The sequence below is a fragment of the Emydura macquarii genome, unplaced genomic scaffold, assembly GCF_026122565.2.
Source record: "Emydura macquarii macquarii isolate MOO-44397 ecotype Brisbane River unplaced genomic scaffold, CSIRO-AGI_Emac_v2 contig_719, whole genome shotgun sequence".
In the NCBI taxonomy this organism is placed as follows: Eukaryota; Metazoa; Chordata; order Testudines; family Chelidae; genus Emydura; species Emydura macquarii.
This window is the reverse complement of record NW_027130856.1, coordinates 505,901-527,683: the sequence shown is the minus strand read 5'-3', so window position 1 is coordinate 527,683 and position 21,783 is coordinate 505,901. Positions and strand designations below refer to the sequence as shown.

At 39.5% G+C, this 21,783-nt stretch overlaps 1 protein-coding gene across 4 annotated transcripts in view; it reads left to right on the top strand.

Annotated features, from left to right (window-relative positions):
* Nucleotides 1–21,783, top strand: part of MPP7 (MAGUK p55 scaffold protein 7) — a 281,426-nt gene that overhangs the window by 226,281 nt on the left and 33,362 nt on the right. For all 4 annotated transcript variants that reach the window (XM_067542555.1, XM_067542556.1, XM_067542558.1 and 1 more), the window contains one exon: nucleotides 10,424–10,594. In XM_067542555.1, coding sequence (XP_067398656.1) covers nucleotides 10,424–10,594 — 171 coding nt within the window. The remainder of the gene's footprint in view (nucleotides 1–10,423; nucleotides 10,595–21,783) is intronic.

The window sequence follows — 21,783 nt, the reverse complement described above, 5'->3', positions numbered from 1 at the left end:
ATGCATTTGAGGTGCATAGTCCCATACCTTAATTATAAAAGATGTAATGGAGCCAAAGGTAGCCATAGGAACAGTTAAAGGACTGCATTTCGGACAGCCAGTGAATAGATACTGTTTACGATGGCATATATATACTGTGTTTGTTTTCTCTGAGGAAAGGCGTTGACTCTCTCATGAACTTTTGTACAAAGAAGTTTTCATCTCTATTCAACTCACTCTTACTAGAAAAATCCATCACTTTATATAGTAAGAATACAGAATACTATCTTAACACTTGCTCTTAAAATCATTGTTCCCCTACAGATCTTGTAAGTGCACTGAACATTTAAAATACCAATCGCTCATATTGAAATAAGCATTCTTCATTACATGAATAATAAGCACAATACAGCGAAACAAAATTATTAGAATTGTTAAACGTATAAATGTAACAGCTGAATAAACCTCATGTATTCATTTGTTAGTGCTGCACACAATGAATTCTTGCATAAATTAATAAATATTTTCAAGCATCAAAGTGACGTTACACTAATACTATGCATTTAATAGATTTCCATTGCTATAGTAAATTAAAATCCTGCTATGGTACATGACTAATTTTTGCTTTTTTTTACTATTCATTTGTTGTCACTTTTTTCACATACTGTATCAACGTCATTTATTTCCATTAGGCTTTATGATCTGTCAATAGTTCCCTTATAAACTCTGATTTCCAAGAGTTCATTTATAATTCAGTGAGATAGACTATACATAACGCTACATCTCAGAGCAAATTTTTTTGCCCCATAATTTGATTGGGAAGGATGAAAATGGGAAATATTCAGGGTTTTTTTTATAGTTTTTAAGGAGTTTTTTAAACGTAACTGTCCAAATACCTACAAATCTGAAACTTTAAAGCCTCTAAAGGAAAAATATATATTAAAATTCAGTGATGTGCAGTTTAATGACTATTTTGTGGGGATGGAAGATATACTAAAATAGACATAAGCTTCTAATTTTGAAAAGTAGTCTGCTCTATATGCCCATCAGTATTTTTAAATACATTACTTTGATGACTCTGTAGTACCAGCATACAGTATACCTGTTCTACAACCATATTATCAAGTGAGTTGCAATATGTAAGCAGTTTAGGGTGATTTAAGGCTTCACTTCCAGCTTTAACTTTAAATTTTCTGTCTTTTATTAATTTATTTCTGAAGCCATAATTCAGTCTTTTTTGAGTGCAGAAAATCCAATGGTCAATGACTTGTTATTGGTAAAAGCAAATAATTGCTCCCATAAACTACATTGTATGTATAAGAAGATTGGAAAAATACTGTTTTATTGCTGTTGGTGATCATTAGCATACTATTCCAAATAATAGTTAATAAGAGTCCAGAAAGTTGTTATATAGATAGGATATATGATGTCTTTTTGCACATCTGAAATTCTTCCTAGCTCCATTTTTATAGCAGGTAAGTTTGTGTGGCCTCTTGTATCTTTAGAATTCTTCACTTGCAGAATCCTAATTTGTTAATCGGGAAGTTCCTTTTGGGCCTGCATTGAAAGGGAACATTCTTTAGAAGTGAATAATTTTGTAGAAGAGATGAACTTTCACCAAGGAACTTTTCAGCAGTTAATGTAGCTGGGAAATATATGCATGTAGGTTTACATGTGGAAAGCAGAATGTCTGTACAATTTTGGTGCAGAGCAGGTTTCATTTCTAAAATCCTCTCACTTTATTCTAATTAGTATATGAAGGCTTTTGAAACTTCTGGTAAAGAGACGAGAAAAGACAAACCTGGCATATAATACAAATTGCTAATTGGACTCCAGTAGATTTTTGTCTGCTTTCTTTAAGGATGCTTATGCTGCAAAGGCTTTTAAACTCAAAAAGACACTGTGAATCTTATACATTTTCTATAGCTTCAGATTACTGCTAATTTTAACTTTCCTTCCCAAAATGACCAAGGTTAACCTTGATGTTAATTTGCTGAAGAATTATGGAATCTTGTATATTTCTGAAGTTAATTATTTCCTGAGAATAAGTAAGGAGAATTTTAAAGGTTTTTTGTCCTTGCCAAACACTCTTAATTCTATCTACATTACAAGAATCTTTATGAATAGTCAATAAATATAGATTAATATCATCTGTTTACTGTTTTCAATTTTGATTGAAAAATCCAGACATAATCTGAGTTTTTATTAACCGTGTCTAAATGTGAAAACTGGGAATCAGTCCAGAAACAAATGAAGTTAGAAATGTGTTATGTGTTTGTGCAGATTAATTGGAAACAATAGAAATACTGTATATGGGAGTGTTCCAAATATCTTGGAAAGAAATTTCAAGTAATAGTACAAAAGTTATACTTTACCAACTGTGCATAACCTTCATTGGACCAAAATCTTTTCTGTATCTATCTTACATATAATTAAACTGTATGTACATGTTGCATATATAAGCTGTGCATTATGAATACTAGGCCCAAATTCAGCAAAGTGCTTAAGTACATGCTTATAGTAAAGGCATCCTTAAATGCTTAGCTGAATGGAGATAGACTTAATTAAGCACATATGTGAGAGCTTTATTGAATCTCATGGCCTAAGTTTACTATTGGTTAACTTGCAATGTTTAGGCTTGGCGAAATTCTAATGTTTGTTAGTATTGAAATTTATCTGATACTAAACGGTGCACTTTCTACTTGCACATTGTGCATTTGGAATTACATGTGCACACCTCTTAAATGTACCTCAGTCACCAGTATTTTTTCTTCTATTTTCTAGAAATACATTAAATGTAAAAGGGAGTTAATTTTTTTGTATACTATAATATTATCATTCTTTTAAAGGTCTTTAAATAGAAGACACCATTTATTAGTTTACACATTGGCTGGTTTGGGTATGAATTTCAGTAGAGGGTTTTTGTGTATGCCTGCTCAGAAATCTGTGGCTGTTGCTTTGAGGTTGGGGTTCCAAAAAGGTATTACTAGTTATATGTAGTAGTAGACTTTTGAAGAAGTTCTTTTGTTTTCTTCATCTCAAAAGTGCAAGCTGCTTGTTCTTTTATATTCTGGTGGGACCTTGATCACTTTTATTAGTCTTAGTTTTTGATTTTGTCTCTGTTTTGAGAACTTTTATGAAGTTTAAAGGCATTAGTGCACTATATGCATTTGTTCTCCATGTTTTTCTCATGACAGCTGTTCTTCATTTCATGAAATCTGTTACATTCCAGAAGTGGTTTATAGATTAGCTAGTTCAGTAGGCTTCTTGTCATGTACTTGAAATCAATGAGCATGTACAAAGTTAATATTCAATTATGAGAATTTTATATTCCTTTGGTGATTGGATTTTTTCACTTTACTGTACAGTCTGTATAGTTGGCAACAAGGTTTAACTTCTGCTGATGTCTGTGTATATATATATATATATATCTTTTTCTTTCCTTTTGATAGAAGTTTATCTTTAAATTAGTTAAGATTAAAGAAATATTTTTATAGTGTATATCAGTAGTGTTTCTTTAATTCTCTGTGGTGCTTTGCACTATGTTGTTTTATGATCATCTGTAAATTCTAATGCATAACAATAGTCATTAGTTAGAACTTTTGTCTTTTGAAATATTTTAAATGTGGGATCTTTTGTTGCTCTTTCATAATACTACAGATTTGCAGATGTAATGCTGTTATAATAAGAAGTAACCTATTTGTGTGCTTTCAGATGCCCAATATGTCTCTTATTTCTGACTTTCTGTCAGAGAGGTGTAAACATACACAGTAATGCATAGTTATACTCATTTTGATATGTGTTTGATTGTGATATAGGTACTGTCTTCTTAAGTATGTAATATACAGTATTGTTTTCTTGTTAGACAAAATTTCAAGAGCAGCTAATGCTTTTGGTGCGAAAGACTTTTTTCTACATCGTGTTTCAGCTCTTGTCTTTTGACTGGCAGATCTACCTCAGCAAAACAAAACAGAGAGCTGGCTTCAAAAAGTTCTTGAAGACAGAGATTTGAAAAGACTTGAGTTATCATCTTTTCCAGAGTCAGGAAGTCTTTTTATACTGCATACACAGCTTCTGCCCTCTATATCTTTTCATAACTAGTTAAATTGTTCTAAAAATAAAAAGACTGATTTTTTTTTTAACTTACTTTAAGGCTCTTAAATCTCAATCAACTTGTAAGGTTGCCAGCTGCCTTGTTTTAAGTAAGACATTTTTATTGTATTCTTTTATTCTCAGTCACCTATCCAAAAGTATTTAGATGAACATATTACCTACTAAATGCAATCATTGTTGAATATTTACTAATGATACCTCATAAAACTGCTTCTGAAGGTTATTAAAAAGTCAAGATGCATATGTGAGAAGTGTAATGGGAGACATGGGGGAGAAAATGTTTTCAGAAATGCAGTAGCAACTCAATAAAAATAATTTGTATGGATTTATTGAGAGCATCCCCATCCCTCCTTTTTTTCTCCTGCACACTTGCCTTCAGAGTGGATTGATTTAAATCAAAGTGGTTTTAATAATTTGTTTTAATCATGATTTCTTTAAAGTTTTGTCAGCAAACAAGTTTTAGTTTTCACAAAAGAGATTAGCAATGATTGGATAACTAACATAGTGTTCATCAGTGTAAATGGAATAGGATCAGAGGCAAAAATATGGAAAGAACAAGTTAAGAATTAGTCACACAAATTAGAAGTCTTCAAGTCGACAGACCCTGATGAAATAAGTCCTAGAATACTTAAAGAATTGGATGAAGAGATCTCTGCAGATCAGCAATATATTTAAGAACTCATGGAGAAAAAGAGAGATCCCAGAGGACTGGAAAAGAACTATCTAGAAAAAGGGGAATAAGAAAACCCAGGGAGTTATAGACCAGTCAGCTCAACTTCTATACCTGGAAAGATAATGGAACAAATAATCAAACAATCAATTTGTAAGCAAATAAAAATAATAAGGTAATTAAAAGTCAACATGGATTTGTCACGAACAAATCATGTCAAACCAACCTAATATCCTTCTTTGACAGGTTAACAAGCCTTGTGGAGAGGGGGAGGGAGTAGATGTGATATATCCTAACTTCACTAAGGCATTTGATACTGTCTCACATGACCTTCTCATAAGCAAAATATAGGTTGGACAAACCTACTATAAGGTGGGTGTACAACTGGCTGGAAGACCAGTAGTTATCAAGGGTTCACAGTCAAGCTGGAAGGGCATATTGAGTGGGTTCTGCAGGTTCCTGGGTCTGTTTCTGTTCAATATCTTCATAAATGATTTGGATAATGCCATAGAGAGTACACCTTCAAAGTCTGCAAATAATACCAACCTGAGAGGTGTTACGAGCACTTTGGTGGACAGAATTGAATTCAAAATGATTTTGACAAACTGGAGAAATGGTCTGAAATAAATAGGATGAAATTCAATAAGGACAAATGCAAAATACTACACTTAGGAAGGAAAATGCAACTGCAGAAATATAAAATGGGAAATGACTGCCAAGGAAAGAATACTGCAGAAAAGGATCTGGGGATTATAATGTATCACAAACAAAATATGAGTCAACGACATACTAGTGCAGCAAAAAAAGCAAACACCATTCTGGGATGCATTAGCAGGAGTGTTGTAAGCAATACACAAGAAGTAATTCTTCCACTCCATTTAGCACTGATAAGGCTTCAACAGGAGTATTGTGTCCAGTTCTGGGCACCGTACTTCAGGAAAGTTGTGGATAAATTAGAGAAAATTCAGAGGAGAACAAAAAATAATAATTAAAGGTCTAGAAAACATAACCTATGAAGAAATATTGAAAAAACTGAGTTTATTTAGTCTGGAGAAGGGATGACTGAAGGAAGCCATGATAACAGTGTTCAAGTACATAAAATGCTGTTATAACAATGAGGGTGAATCGTTCTCCTTATCCACTGAGGACAGGACAAGAAGTAATGGGCTTAAATTGCAGCAAAGGAGATTTACTTAGATTATACATTAGGAAAAACTTACTAACTGTAAGAGTAGTTAAACCTTGGAACAAATTACCTAGGAAGGTGGTGGAATCTCTGTCATTGGAGGTTTTTAAGAACAGGTTAGACAACCACCTGTCTGGGATGGTCTAGATAATATTTAGTCCTGCCTCAGCTCAGGGGACTGGACTAGATGACTTATTGAGGTCCCTTCCAGTCCTCTATTTCTATGATTCTATGTACTGCTCAAATATTTTTTTTTATTTAAATGATTTAAATAGATAAAAGTAAGTTTAGGCCTTAATATAGATTGTCATAATATTAAATTCAAATAGATTTCTTTTTAAAATGAAAAATATACTTAAACAAAAAAAATCCAATTTAAATAAAATCCATTTTTAATTTTTTTTTAAAGAATGGATTTTTATTCACTCTGCTTTCCTTGTTTTAAAAAGATGCATAAGGTAATCTTTACTAGGTGTATATACAGTACTAATTGGAGGTGACCCTTTGAAAATCAACTTGGAAATTAAATTCATACAGATAAGCTAAAGGTGACAAGGCAATCCAGATCTGGTTGGTACTGAAGTTCTACAGTTATACAGGGCCATTACTATCATATTACAGAGGAGTTGGTCTATGTAATAATTTACATAAGTTTATCCCTGATTCTTGTAGTAATAATTTAAAATACCTATATAGGCTTTTCTGTAGTGTTCACCATTATAGTATCTTAATGAATTTATCCTTTCAGCATCCCTAAGAAGTAGGGAAGTATTAATATTCTTATTTTACAGGTTGAGAAATATTAAATGATTTGCTCAAGGTCGTGCAAGAAATCTGTAACAGAGTTGGGAACGGAACCCAAATTTCCTGTGTCCTAATCCAGTGTTTTATAAGCTGACCTGTAAAATGGGGAAACTGTCATAAGGAAGCCATTAAAGGATTTTAAAACATTTTTACTGCTTTATTTTTACATTAGAAATTCAGATTTTCTCTGTCCTGAAGAACTAAAATGATGGGACATTTGATGATATTCCACTAGTTGACTGTGACATCCGAACAAATAAAGGGGGTGGGATTTTAGTCAGATGAGGCAAAACTTTTATAACACATTCAATTTGTAATGAATATTTTGGATAAAGGATATCTTTGTTAAAAATTCAACACCCTGACCTTTCAGTTGGGACATGAGAACTCATAATAGATGTGCTGTGAGACATCTACCAAGTCCTCAAGCAAAACCAGAGATATGATAGTTGCAGTACTTTGAAGGTAAAGAACAAATGGGGGATGGGGAGAGGTTAGGTTTTATTTAATTTTCTATGTTTATAAGCTTCCTTTATTAGAATAAATATGGCAGTTTTAAAAACTCCACCATAATCTTAAATTTTTCAAATGTTTTCCAAGTCACCTTTAACCACAAGGCCATACTTCCCCTATAGATCTAGGCACTGTGTTTTGTGACAGAACTTCATACGCTAGCAAACCTTTAATATAATGTGAAGAATTCATTTCTGTTTGTGTAAAAAGATAGTACAGGAGAATTTTCAGGTACTTTGAAAGTAGCTTTGGTATGCTTAGGTCTGGGGTTTTTTTAGCTCAAGAAAATAGTTAATCCTGTTCCTTTTCTGTATCTTTAATGTTATTTTTAGAATCTTCATTAAAGTCATTTAGTGTGGTTTACTAGGTCAGTGACATTAAATCAACAAAATATCTGTGTGCGATGGCTGACTTGACTTTAGAACTGAACCAGTCACCAGAGACCTTTTGCTGAGTACCTAGTTGTTTTACATTACCAATAACATAGCAGTGCTTTTACAATAGAAATCTTTTAAAACTATAGTAACATTTTAAAAGATTTCTTTATTGTCTATATTGTTATATAAATGCATAATGGAATACAAAAAATTGTTAGAAGAGAATTAGTAACTTAGCCTTCTTGCTTCTTACTCTTACCAAATTTAAACTCTGATGTTTTTATTGTGTATTTTATCCTCCCTTATCTTCCTTTAGCATGGGGAAAAAATATTACCACAATTTCTGCTAGTGTTTGGTTTTTATATCTCCTTCTTATTAACTTTCACTGTAATTGTGCAATCTCATTTTTGTAATGACCTGGGTAACACCACTTGTATTCTCAGAGAGCCTATATACTTATCTTTGTCTCTCTTATGTGTATGGGAAGGTGACACAAACACTACTGGATATAACACTTTAAATCAACAGGGCAGCTTGGGTGTTAAGCCCTATGGTCCCGATCCTGAAAAGATTTATGTCAAACGGGATTACTCATGCAAAATAGTAAGCACAAAACTAAATCTATGCAGTATCGTGGCCCAAGTCTGATAGTAATTTGCAGGATTCACCCTTACGTTGGCAACCATTAATATTAGAGATAAATAGTAATATGATTTCTTCTCATATGCCTATAAATAAATGCTTTAAAAAACGTATTAAAATATACAGCTGAAATTACAGGTGTCGTCAGAAATTTAGACAGGCTAATAAAGAGAGCCTGCTGCTCTGCTTTTAGTATTGTGTATGAAGTGTCAGGTTAAATATTTAAGTCCATAATGGTTTAGTTGTGAAGAAACTTTATAAATTGGCACTTGATTTGAATCAACCAGAAGTTTGAGTACTGAAGTACTGAATATATGTTCTTAAAATATAGGTGTTGGAATTTTTTTCAGTCATTTTGTTCAATACTTTGTGTATCTATCAATAACTCCTCTAGTATACCCAAATAATGAAGTTAGAATGGTGGTGTGGTCATCCAGTTCCTAAAACCACAGAAGATATGGCACAACTGTAAAAATCTATTCAAAAGAATTAATCTTAACGGGAAAATGATAAAATAATGATAAAAGGTGGAATAATTAGCTTCCATACCCAGGTTTAATAGAGTCAACTTGCAACTGTGAATTGTTGTATTATTCTACTACTGAAGCACATGAGGTTGTACCAATTTAAAAATCTTTAAAAACAACATGAAATTTCCATCACCTGCAATTAAGCACTATGGGCATAACACTATATGTAAAATCTTAGGCCAATTAGGAATGCAAAAACATGATAGAATTATAAATGAAAGTATGTTTAATAGGAAATGTCATCCTAGTTTAGCAAAATTCAGTATACAGTATGTGTGAAATGGCTTTCCATATTTGATTGTGTTGTGTGATTTATATAATGGTGTGTGTGGTTTTATTTTCAATGTATTTGGGAGCATTTGCATGCACTTTTTTTAAACTTCTATTTGTGATAGAGAAGCGTTGAGCCAAGGTAATAAAATCGTTCAAGGCAATAATGGTATTGACTCTTTCACCCCTGTGCTCTGCTGCCAAAGATATAGTATTGTTTTAAGAGTCCACATCCCATGGCAGTTCAACTGGGATGTGTCAGATATGGTATATGATTCAGGACTGAATGTATGTTTTCCTTATATATGTTAGTGTATGCAGCATTCAATGTTAGTTGTGTTATCAGTTTATTGTAATTATTATAACACTTTTTGCAAATGACTTACGAAAAATTGCTTTTCCCCCTAATTCAAAAATAGGAAAATTAATCATTTCACTTATTGGGAATATTGTATTTTTAGTTGAAATGATTGCTGTGATGTAGTTTAGGACTTAAATGTAAATTATCTCCAAATTGTTATTGTCTGGGAATCTCTTCTGGACCATAAGGATCTGTTTCTCAAAAAATGCATTTGAAATTTCATGTCTACATTGTGTGTACAGCTTAATGTGATTACTCATGGAAATGGCCAGTTTGGTATTACTTGATTAGTCATTGCTAAGGTTAGGATTTGTCATGGTTATTTTTAGTAAAAGTGAAGGAGAGGTCATGGAAAATAAACAAAAATTCACAGAAGCCGTGACCTCTCCCTGACTTTTAGTAAAAGTAACTATGGGTGGACTTTTACTAAAAATAACAAAACGGGGCTGACTGTGGGTGGGGCTGGGATGAGAGCAGCAGGACAGGGCCTCTCCTGCTACCTGCAGAGGCTGAGAGCTGGGGGCCAGGGCTGGGAACTCTGGGTTTGTGGACCCCACACCGCCCTGTGAGGCCCCTAGCAGTTTGAAGCTCTGGGGGCCTTCTCGCCACCCACTGCAGATTGGAACTGTCGGGGGTCCCCCGCTGCCCGGGGTGGCTGGGAGCTGTGGGGGCCACCAGTGGCAGCTGAGAGCTCCAGGGCACCCCCGCCGTCTGTGATGGCAGGGAGCTCCGGGGATCCTCTAAGGGCCCCCAGTGCTGGCTGCGGCTCAGAGCTCCAGGTCTCCCCTTCCCCCTGTCCACAGGGGCAGGGAGCCTCCGGCTGACAGCTCTTGCTCTTGTTATGGATTCCATGACCTTCCGTGACCTCTGTGACATAATCTTATTCCTAGTCATTGCCCTCCCCAGAAATGGATCTTTTCTGGACTTTTCAGATATTAAATTGCTTAGTTTAAAAAAAAATCTTATTGTTATTGCAGCTGGTTTTAGGAGAAGCTTTCGTCTTAGCAGAAAAGATAGAAAGACAAATAAATCCATGTATGAATGCAAGAAGAGTGATCAGTATGACACAGCAGATGTCCCAACATATGAAGAAGTTGCACCATATCGACGGCAGCCTAATGAGAAATACAGGCTTGTAGTTTTGGTTGGTAAGTTATTTCTTTAATTTCTAAATTAGGAAACTAGAGTAAATATTAGTGCAATAATATTACAGAAGTTTAAAATTTAACTTTTCTGGCCCTCAAAATGAAAAATTTTATGATCTAGAATATTATGTTGCTGGGTTTGCTCATAATTTCTCATCTTATTTTTTTGGTTATTTGAGTTTTGGAAAACTGCAGGTGAAGAGCTATTTGTGTATCACGTATTACTCCTGAGAAATATTGTCAACCCACTATTGAAAACATACAGATAAGCTGCAGTATTACCTTGATCTTTTTGTTGTCTAAAATTGTGCTGAAGCCCTGAAACTAAATCTTACTTTGATGCAATGAAGACTCCTTATGTGGCCTACAGTTTTAGTGAATTGGCTGCAACTTTATCAACAGAATGTGGCTTGCAAAGAAATCTCCTGAACATCTATTTCTTTGTGGGAAGAACTGGGCTCCAACAAGGGATGCCTCTGTGCTCAATGTAAGGGGCACCCTCACTATCTTACCACTCATATCTCGTGTCCCACTTGCTCCCTGTATAGTCTGATGATAAGCTGTGACACAACATGCCCTTTTACTATAAGGTCTCCTGCTATAAAGAACATCAGTTAAGTGTCCTGGTCATTCATCCCCACTATGCCGAACAAGGCTTTCACTAGATTCTGTTGGTCAGAAATATGTCCAAATGTATCTCACACAAATGAAACCCAATTGTCCAGAAAAACTTCTGGGCACTCAAGTGCAAATAAGTGTCAGTGCTCCGCAGGAATACTGGATCCTTCCTGTCTCCCAAGGCTGTAAACTTGTCCTCTTGGAAATGAGAAGAAACAATTTCATTGTCACTGTCTGGGATGTTGTAAAACAGGTGCTCATTGTTAGTACATTAACATAAGTAGGTACTAGTTGCATGATCCTTGGGGATTTGCTAGACTGCCTATTGGTAAACTGTCAGACCAGACCAGACTAGGACCCACTTCTTTTCAGAAGTTCTCTTTTCCATACTGGACCCATTCTGATCACCAGAAAGAGATCATTTACTTGTTCCAAAAGTTGCTCCCAAATAATCGTATTTCACTTCTCCCGTTAAACACGTAATAAGGTATGGCTTTCTGGCACCTGAAATTGTTGCTGCCAGGTATGCACAAAATGCACAAGCTAGGGCAGTGACTTGGCATGTGAAATTCAGATATCTGATCAGTGATTGCAACTGTTGCAGGTCTAACCTGCATATCTCATGGACAGATAGAAGTAATGAGTTGAATTTCTTGACCGGGGAGCGAGACATGCTGGCCTCTGTATTCAGTTCAGTATTGAAGAGATGCATAGCCTTTTCGCTAATACCTGGAATGCTGCCAAGACGTGCTTTTGTCCCACCCTGTTTTCCAGTGAATACAAAAAAAATCATGATAGTGAGTAGACAAGTCTCCCATTTCACTGCCCACTCCAGAAAGGGTCTGAATTGCACAAATGCTACATTTTATGTAGAGCAGCAGTCTTATGTGTACATCTTTATAAAAAAAATATTTCTGGAAAGAAAAGTCCAATGATTAAAAACAGCAAGGAGAATGGAAGGAGGTGGCGTGCTCACTTGATGGTTTGCCAAAAAGGCCCATTTCTTGAAGGCCCTAACCATAATGACAGTGGAATCAAAGGAATGGTGGTCTGAGCATAAACCAGGATCAATATAATCACTGACAAGCATGACTGAACATGCCAATATTCACCAGGATCCTTCTTCTGAATCAACCCTAAAGAGAATGTAAACCTAATATGTACACCTAATATCATCTTTGCCCGGGCAAACAGTACAGTCAATGCTTCTCCAGATTTAAAATGTATTGCATTAATTGATTATTATGAAATGTGTTGAGATCTTCAAACCTCAAATTGTTACAACATGTACATCTGCAAATGTAGAAATGTGCTGTTAGATTATTTTTTTATTTTGTAAAAACCTCAGAGTTTATGATTTCTGAGGGTTTTAGCCTCAACTCCCAGAAAAATTTGATTTGCATAAAAGACAAAAGTGTAGAAAATTTGTGTCTACAATATAAAGGGTTGGGTAATACACAGCAAAGAGCCCAATCCTGAAAACCTCACTCATGGATTTAGTTCCACTGAAGTCAGCTGATGTTTTTATATTTCTTCTTCGAGTGCTTGCTCATCCCGATTTCATGTTAGTAAGCGTGCACCAACATGCATGCCTGCCAGAAATTTTTTGCCTTAGCAGTATCTCTAGGGTCGGCTCTGGCGCTCTCTGGATCCCCACGCTTATGCTGCAGTATAAGAGGCACTGCCAGCCGCACGCCGCCTCAATTCCTTGTTTACGCCAATGATGGTTGCAGGGGAGCGCCTTTCTCCCTTGTGGTAGCAAGAGCCATAACTGCATAGTTTGCCTTTCTGACTGTTGTATATAGTTCTAGTTAGTTTTGTTAACAGATAACTAAGTTAGAATTAGTTATCCCTCTCGGGACATTCGCTCTGTTCCCTGGGTTTCAAACTGTGTTCTGTGTGTCATAAGCCCTTTCCACTAAATGACTCTTGCGATAGTTGCCTGAAGTATTTAGGAGAGAGATGCACCAGGGACAAGTGTCAAATTTGCAAGGGCTTTTGACCACAGACTGAAAAGGATAGGGATATCCCTCTGAAAGCCCTGTTGATGGAGGCGGCACTCAGACTGGCCTCTGAACCATCTCGCTCGGAATCAGTGCCAAGCATGTCAGCCTCGGCGTGCAGTGCCCCACCGGCACCAAGCCCCTTGCAATGCCGTTCGCTGTTGCCAGTGCTGAAGAAGTGGCAGAAGAAGCAGCGAGCTGACCAAAGGCGTTCCCCTGCGCCAGAGAAGGATAAGAAGGCGAGGTCGGGCAAAGGACCCATGTGGGGCTAATTGCCCATAGAGGAGGAGCTGGAACAGCTCCTCCCAGGGTTGAGAGCCCATTGAGGGAACCACCCCCAATTCCTGGGATCAGAAGGTTGCCCCTCTGCCTTGTGGTGCCTTCCACTGCAGAAGCATTTCAAGTGGCTTTGGACCGTAAGACCCTCCCAGTGCCGCCCACCATGAGTGCTTTGGCTGGGGTGACCGAGCCAGTAAAGGCACCCGCCTCCAGGGGGAAACCAGCAATGGGGCCACCACAATGACCACTTGACTGGCGCCATTCCCTGGAACCTCGGCACTGGTCTACAACACATCAGCACTGGTCACCTGCACTGAGAAAACGGTCCTTGCCCTCTCGTCCCTGCTCCAGCTCCATGGTCATGGTCTCCAGCTTTGAGGCAGGAGTCACCAGTTATGGAACCACCAGTTTAGATCCCAATACTGATCTTCCGCATGGCACCAGTCACCTGTTTTGTGGCATCAGTTGCCGGATACCTGGCATTGATCCCTGCCCCGCTCCGCCCCTCAACGCCGCACAGCTTGCTGCCCTCTAGGCATCACTCCCCACCTACATGGCACCACACTTCACCTGCACAGCCCCGCTCTCCACCGGCATGCCGCTTCCCACCTATGTGGCACCACTCCAAGGATGCCTATTGTCGGTTGCCCTCCTTGCAGTACCGCTTCCCGGCACCCCACTGCAGCAGGCAAGAAGAGGCGCCATTAGTACCACCATGGTCCCCAAGGGAGGAATTGTCCTCCTTGGGTTCTGAAGCAGAGCCTAGCCACCAAAAGCACAGCTCAACAGGCTTGTCGATGTTGGGAGCTGGCCCTGCAGTGGAATTCAGACCCCAAAGCCAATGGCCAGCACAGTGACCATATTGGAAGCCATAGGAGATTCCAGTGATGCCAAGACCCTTTTCCCATCAGTTGTCTGCAGCCGCATCCAAGAAGTGGCCTGTAGCACTGAAAGTCCCAGCACAAGATTCGGACCTGGAATCTGAGCCTGGTACCAAAACCACGGACCCAGCAGCAGAGACCGTTCCAGTAGAGGAAAAGGAGGTGCCTCTCCCTCCCCCCACTTTACAGTTGTCCTAATCTTCCCTGGATGAGGCTGTCACCAGTCCAGCTCTCCCAATGCTACCAGACAACTTTCGAGCCCACCAGGAGCTCCTTAAAATGGTTGCCTCAAACTTAGGCCTGGAGGCTGAGGAGCTCTTGGAGCCTATGGACAACCTATTTAATATTCTAGCTGCTGCAGCACCAGCTAGGATAGTGCTCCCATTTCAGAAAGGGATGGCTAAAGGTGGTCAAGGCCCTGTGGCAGACACCATCCTCCCTGCCACCAGTATCAAAATGGGACAAAAAGAAATATTATGTCCTGGCAAAGAGTTACAAGTATTTGTTCTCGCACCCATCCCTAGGATCCCGGGTGGTAGCTGCCACGAACTAAAGAGACAGGCAAGGTCAGACTCTAGCTTGACACCAAAAATAAGGACGCAAAGAAGCTGGACTTGTTTGGAAGAAAGATCAATTCCACAGCCAGTCTTTAACTGAGGATCTCTAATCAGAAGACATTGCTGGGGTGATATAATATCGGATATTCAGTTATTAAGTTTAAGGAACTTCTGGCCACAAGGAGATAGGGCAGGAGTTTGTGTCCATTGTAGAGTAGGGAAAGGTGGTAGCTAGGGCCTCTCTCCAGTTAATGTTAGACACGGCTGATTCAGCAGCTAGGTCAGTGGGTTTAGTGGAGTCAATATGCTGGTGCTCCTGGCTGCTATCCTCGTGCCTGTCGCAGGAGATGCAGCAATCAGTGCAGAACCTCCCCTTCAAGGGCAATGCTCTATTTTCAGAGCAAACAGACACCAGACTTCATGGTAGTAAAGATTCTAGAGCCACCACGTGATCATTTGGGTTGTATACTCCCCAGTCTTCCCAATAGCAGTTCCATCCCTCACAACCATCACCCAGGTTCTTGGGCCAGTCAAGGCAGAGGTCCTATAACAGGAGAGACAAAAACAAAGGGTTTAAGTGCTGCCGCACCAGCCCACCCTCCTTTGCGACCCAGTCGGGCCCCACGTGTCACCAAGATGGCCTCTGTCAGTCATTTTGAGGGTGCGCCTGAGGACGATGCCTCAGTTTAACCACAGGATCCATTTCCCCACATGTTCTTCAGTCGCCTGTTTCCCTTCCATTCTGCATGGGCCAGGATAACATCAGACTGTTGGGTCCTCAACCCTATATCAACTGGATACACCCTGCAGTTTTCCTCAATACCTCTCTCCCAATCTCTTTCCCCGTTCCTCTTCAGGGACTCTTCTCATGAGCAGCTTCTTATTCAGGAGGTGGAAACTCGTCTGTAGGTAGGGGCTGTGGAGAAAGTCCCTCAAGATATGAAGGGAAAGTTGTTCTATTCCCGATCCTTCCTTATTTCAAAGGAGGCCTCAGGGCCATCCTGAACCTGCCTCACCTCAACAAGTATCTCAAAAAATTGAAGTTCTATGTGTTCTCCCTGGCCTCCATCATCCCCTCTCTGAATCCAGGCAACTTGTATGCCACCCTCGACTTAAAGGATGCTTATTTCCATACTTCAATTTTCCACAGATGTAGGAGGTTCTTTGTTTTGTGGTGGGCCATCACCATTATCATTATTTACAGCAGGACCATTTGGCCTCTCATCCACCCCAAGGGTTTTCACAAAGTGCATGGTGGTGGTAGCTTCTTACCTAAAGTGTGGGGCACTTATCTCTACCTTGACAATTGGCTCATCAAGGGCAAATCGCAAGCCCAGGTCCAGCACAGCCTCAGTCTGATATGAGTAACATGCCAGGATGTGGGCCTGCTCATAAACGAGCAGAAATCAATTCTGGTCCCAGTCCACTAGATAGAATTTATAGGAGTGGTTCTCAATTCCACCCAAGCCAAGCCTTTCTTCCAGAGCCCCAGTTCTGAATCACGACCGACCTCATCTCATATGTGCAAGCCCACTCCCTCACAACCACCCAGACGTGCCTCAGGCTTCTAGACCAAATGTCTTTGCCTCAAAACCCTGCAGTCATGGCTGGCATCAATTTATCAAGTGGGACAAGGCAGCCATGATTCTGATAGCCCCTGCCTGGCTGCGATAGCACTGGTTCGGCATGTTGCTGGAGCTCTCAGCAGCACCCCTGTGGAAGCTTCCACTTTGGCCAGACCTTGTCTCCCAGGACCACGGCCGGTTGTTGCACCCAGACTTGATATTCCTTCACTTGATGGCATGGCTACTGTGTGGCTGAGCACAGAAGAGTGGGCTTGCTCACTGCAAGTTCAGCAGGTCCTCATGGAGAGCAGAAAACTTTCCACCGTGACATATCTGGCCAAATGGAGGAAGTTTTCCTGTTGGGCCTCAGACCGGAGCCTGTCCCCATTCCGGAACTCAATTCAGGACATATTGGACTACCTATTACACCTTAAGCAACAAGGCTTAACTCACTCGTCTCTGAAAGTCCACTTGGGCAGCATTTCGGCTTTCAATCCTCCGATTCAAGGTAAATCAATCTTTTCCCACAATATGGTGATCAAATTCCTAAAAGGACTGGAGAGGCTGTACTCTCAGGTCAGGAATCCGGTACCACACTGGGACCTGAACTTAGTGCTGTCCAGGCTCACATGCCCCCTTTCAAGCCGCTAGTTACCTGCTCTCTCCTGAAAGTCTCCTTCCTGGTGGCAGTTACCTCAGTGCAAAGGGTTTCCAAAATCATGGTGCTCACCTCAGAACCATCTTACACAGGGTTCTATAAGAACAAGGTCCAGCTGCATCCCCACCCACCCTTTTTACCAAAGGTGGTATCACAATTCACAATAACCAGGACATATTCCTATTGATGTTTTTCCTGAAACTGCACAACTCTAGTGAGGAATGTAGGTTGCACACCCTGGATGTTAGACAAGCTTTGGCCTTCTACATCAAAAGGACTAAGCCTCTCCATAGGTCATCCCAGCTCTTTGTCTCAGTAGCAAATAGGATGAAAGGCCTGTCAGTCTCCTTCCACAGGATCTCCTGGTAGATAACCTCTTGCATTAAATTCTGCTATGAGCAAGCAAAGTTGCCTCCAACAGCGATCATAACAGCCCACTCTACCAGGGCACAAGCATTGTCGGCAGGCTTCCTGGCGCAGATGCCGATCCAAGATATCTGCAATGCCGCTATCTGGTCTTTTGTCCATAACTTTGCAACCCATTATGCCATCACCCAGAAGGCATGAAATGACTCCAGCTTTGGCAGAGCAGTGTTGCAAATGGCACATCCATAAACTCCAAGTGCACCTCCAGGGATACTGCTTGTGAATTACTTAACATGAAATGGACATGAGCAAGCATCTGAAGAAGAAAAATTTGTAACTGTTGTTCTTCAAGATGTGTTGCTCACGTCCATTCCATGACCCACCCTCCATCCCCACTGTTAGAGTTGATGGCAAGAAGGAACTTATGAAGTGCGGGGCCGTCGGTGCCTCATATAACACGGCATGAGTGTGGGGTTCCAGAGGGCACCATAGCTGGCCCTACAGATACTGCTAAGGCAAAAAATCTCAGGCAGCTGTGCTCCTGGGCACACACTCACCTAACATGGAATGGACATGAGCAACACATCTCAAAGAACAACAGTTACGAAAAGTTAGTAACCGGTTTTTCTTATAGAATGATACATTTAGTGAATGTTTCCATCAGTGGGACTACCCATTTGAGTAACAGTTGCAATAACAGGTCTATATATTATAGCTATCCTGTTTTCAGTAATGTATTTTTTGGATTTGTATGACCCTCTGAATATAGTAAACAAAGTACACTGAGTTTGGGATGTTGGCAAAAATATAACAATGTAGCCCTACAAACGTTCAGCAGCGTTATTTAACAATTTTTGCCATTCTTCTGGAAAAATCCTACTCCAAATGTAAAAGTAAAAAAAATTAATTGCATTTTTGTCATTTAGTCATTTTGTTCAATGACCGTTCCAGTGAAATTCCTTTCCCTACATGGAAGACTGAGGTACATGTTTTAATCAGGTTTTTTGTACTCTGTGACGAGAGAACAGTTTGTGGCTCAGGTGAAAAGGACGTTTAGCTTTAAGGCTCTGATTCTGTAACTCTTTGTTTCATAAACTGTTTAAGTCCCATCTGTTCCTATATGGGTTTTATACTTCTTGCATGGTACAGTCAGGTATTTTAATACTCAGATCAAGCAAATAAGGATATAATAGTCACTGCTGCTATTAACTCAACATATGTGTTTATAATCCTTGTTGTATGATCACTGCTGATATAATCTGTGGATGGATCCTATGGCTGCAGGTCTCATAAGGGTCAGATCAGAGTACTCTAGCACTTGTTCCAAGGCACTCATTGTGCCTCGGGGAACGCAGTCTTGTTGGGACAGGAACAGGAGAGAAGGAAGACACACAGGAGGTTGTGAGGGAAGGGTTAAGTGTGTGGGAAACAGATGAAAAGCTTATGGAGCACATGGGTCCATGTGGACCTCTTATGATCTATGGGGAGAAGATTAGCAGCTTGGAGATGCATTTTAGTCGGGTTCTTTGAAACTCCCCTGCAGAACTCTAATAACATATCTCAGTCCAGATCTAATTCAGTTCCAGCCTTTTGTACAGAAATCTCATTAATAACAAATTGTTCAGTTTTTGTAATGTGGTTAAATGTGTCCTGGTGGCTAAGCTGAGACCTAGCAGCTTTGTGATTTGGAGTAACATTTTAACCCAGGTCTCTCAATTTACATTAACCTTGTTCCCTCAATGCCACTTTACAGTATAGATTGAATAGCTCAATTTCAGAAAAAAAGGCATCAATGAATACAGTTGTATGCTAAGGCCACAACTTTAATAAAGTATCACCTAAAAGCAATGTATCCTGGCAGTTGAAAGGAGTTGAGAAAACAGCAGCAGTCCGAAACGTCCACTGGTCTTTTTCCCCATTTTAATTTATTACTGTTAATTGTAAACATGCAAATAGGTAGGTAGATACTATAGAGAAGAAATAAGACCCAGTCCCTGCATTCATGAGAAAACTGTCTAAGTATAGGCTTTCAAGTAAAAGAACTGGAGGGGTTTGGAAAAGAGAGGATAAAAGAAAAATGAACAGGTTATGTAGTTGAGTGAGGTTGCTAATGCTATGTACCTCTCTTGATGTGCTGTGTTTATTATATATGAACTTAATTCATGAGATTGAAGGTGTGGTGGCCACATCATAATGGGACTGGAGAAATGGAGTAGATTAGTGCTGGTAAAAGGTATGTCTACACTGCATCTGGGAGCGATCCTCCAAGCCTGGGTAGACAGTCTCATGTTAGTGAGGATTAAGGTAGCGCACTAAAAATAGCAGTGGGGATGTTACATCTTGAACAGTGGCACAGGCTCTCAAGCCCACCCAACTCCCTGGGTCTCAGCTCACGTGGCTAGCCTGAGAGTCTGCTAGAGCCACAATGTCCGCACTGCTATTGTTAGCGTGCTAGCTGGAGCCCTGTTAGTGCAAGTCTGTCTACCCACTCTGAGAGGCTCGCTCCCAGCTTCAGTGTAGACAGCTGAAAGGAAATGGAGGTGTGGAAGGGGCAAGGAACTAGAAGGTAAGTGCAGGAGGTAAGGTTAAATTGATTTGGTAGGGAGTTAACAAAAACAATAAACTGGCAGTGCAGACAGACATTAATGATTATGGCACTAGGGCTGGAAAAATAAATGGCAGTGCTAACAACATTTAGCTCTAGGTGAGAAAGGTCAAAATAGTTTGGTGTTCTTGAAGTGAGGTGAGTTTAGGGGATTAGGGAGCTTTAAAGTCTTCGTAGGGTGCTGGTGTCTGCAGTTGCAGTATGACTCCTCAAAGGAGCAGTAGCCATTTTTAGGCAGCTCCTGGGTGTTAAAAGTTCATCGGAGTGCATTTGTGGGAAGAAGCTTCTGGATCCATTTCTTTGCTAACTCCTCTTGGTGCTCATATATTGATTCTCATGTACGTAACTACCGACTTCATAGGCTTGCCTAATTCGAAGGCCAGATAGGCCCTTAGTCTATGGCATGATGAAGTCCTCAAGCTTTGCACAGAATCCACAGGCACTCCTGCAGGCCCAGGCAACTCCCATCTCTAGGGAAGATAGATTTATGTCCTTTCCCAGGAATTAGGCATCTCTTCCTGGGATTTAAGAATGGAAATTCACCACTGCCTTCCAGTAATTTTAATACTGTCCTGAGAAGCTAATCTGTACCTTGTGGCCAGAGCATCATTGAAATTAGCAATCCTGGGAAAAAGCAAGAAATGAAAATGGAATCTGATTAAACCCATCCTGGTGTTCTTAAGAAAAGTCCACAAAACCCATACAAAAAAAACTCCATATAATGTGTCTGTGATCAAGATAAAGAAAGCACATAAAATACAAAGGAACAAAACTACACCCTATATTACAATAAATAAGTAAATTCAGGGGAGGGTGGAGAAGCGGTGGAGCATACAGAGCCTACTTTCTTAGGTGGGCTGATGACAATACCAGTATCAGGATTGGTCAGATGCAGACATTTTACTAGGAAGGAACTGCAAACAGGTAGCAAGATGTGATCTTGGATCTGGCTTACACCTACCTCATAATTTGGCTCCAGCCTGGGTGTTAAGTGTTCTTACAAAGTTTCTTAAGAATATGTAATTAAAATGCATTACTTCAGTCTCTTTTTAGAAACTGTATTGCATAAATCCTATTTAAAATACAACAATATGTTAACTTAGTCTTTTCAAAGGTAACCAGAGCATCTGTCTCACTACTTTTTGTTTCTATGTGGTAGCAAAGAGGTTGGTGCTTCATTAGTAGAGTTTTCTATACTATAAAAGCAGCAGAACAGAAGAAATATGACCCTCTATCAGGGACTGTTATGAACTGTTGAGTGGCTGTGTTTTTATAAAGCTCATATCCAAGGGAGCATTAAATTTAGTTTTTAATAAACAGTTTTGTCACTCTCCAGCACTAAAGTTCAGCCATCTACCAGTGTGATCACTGTGAGATTGTGGGCTATATACAACAAGTAATAACATGATCAAGTTGACTTTACAACTATATCAACAGAGAATGTAGTGCAAAAGTGTGATAAGTAGACTTTTTATAACAAATTGCATATGTCTGACCTGAGGAATACCTAGAGATTTCATTTGATTTTTGTTGTAATAAATCAAATGAAGAAAGTATGCTTTCTCAGTAACAAAAGCAGTTCAGAAATTTATTGCAAACTTCAATAATTGTGATGTTTTTCTCTGGATATTAGGAGCAGTTTAAGTCTGGCCAATACCAT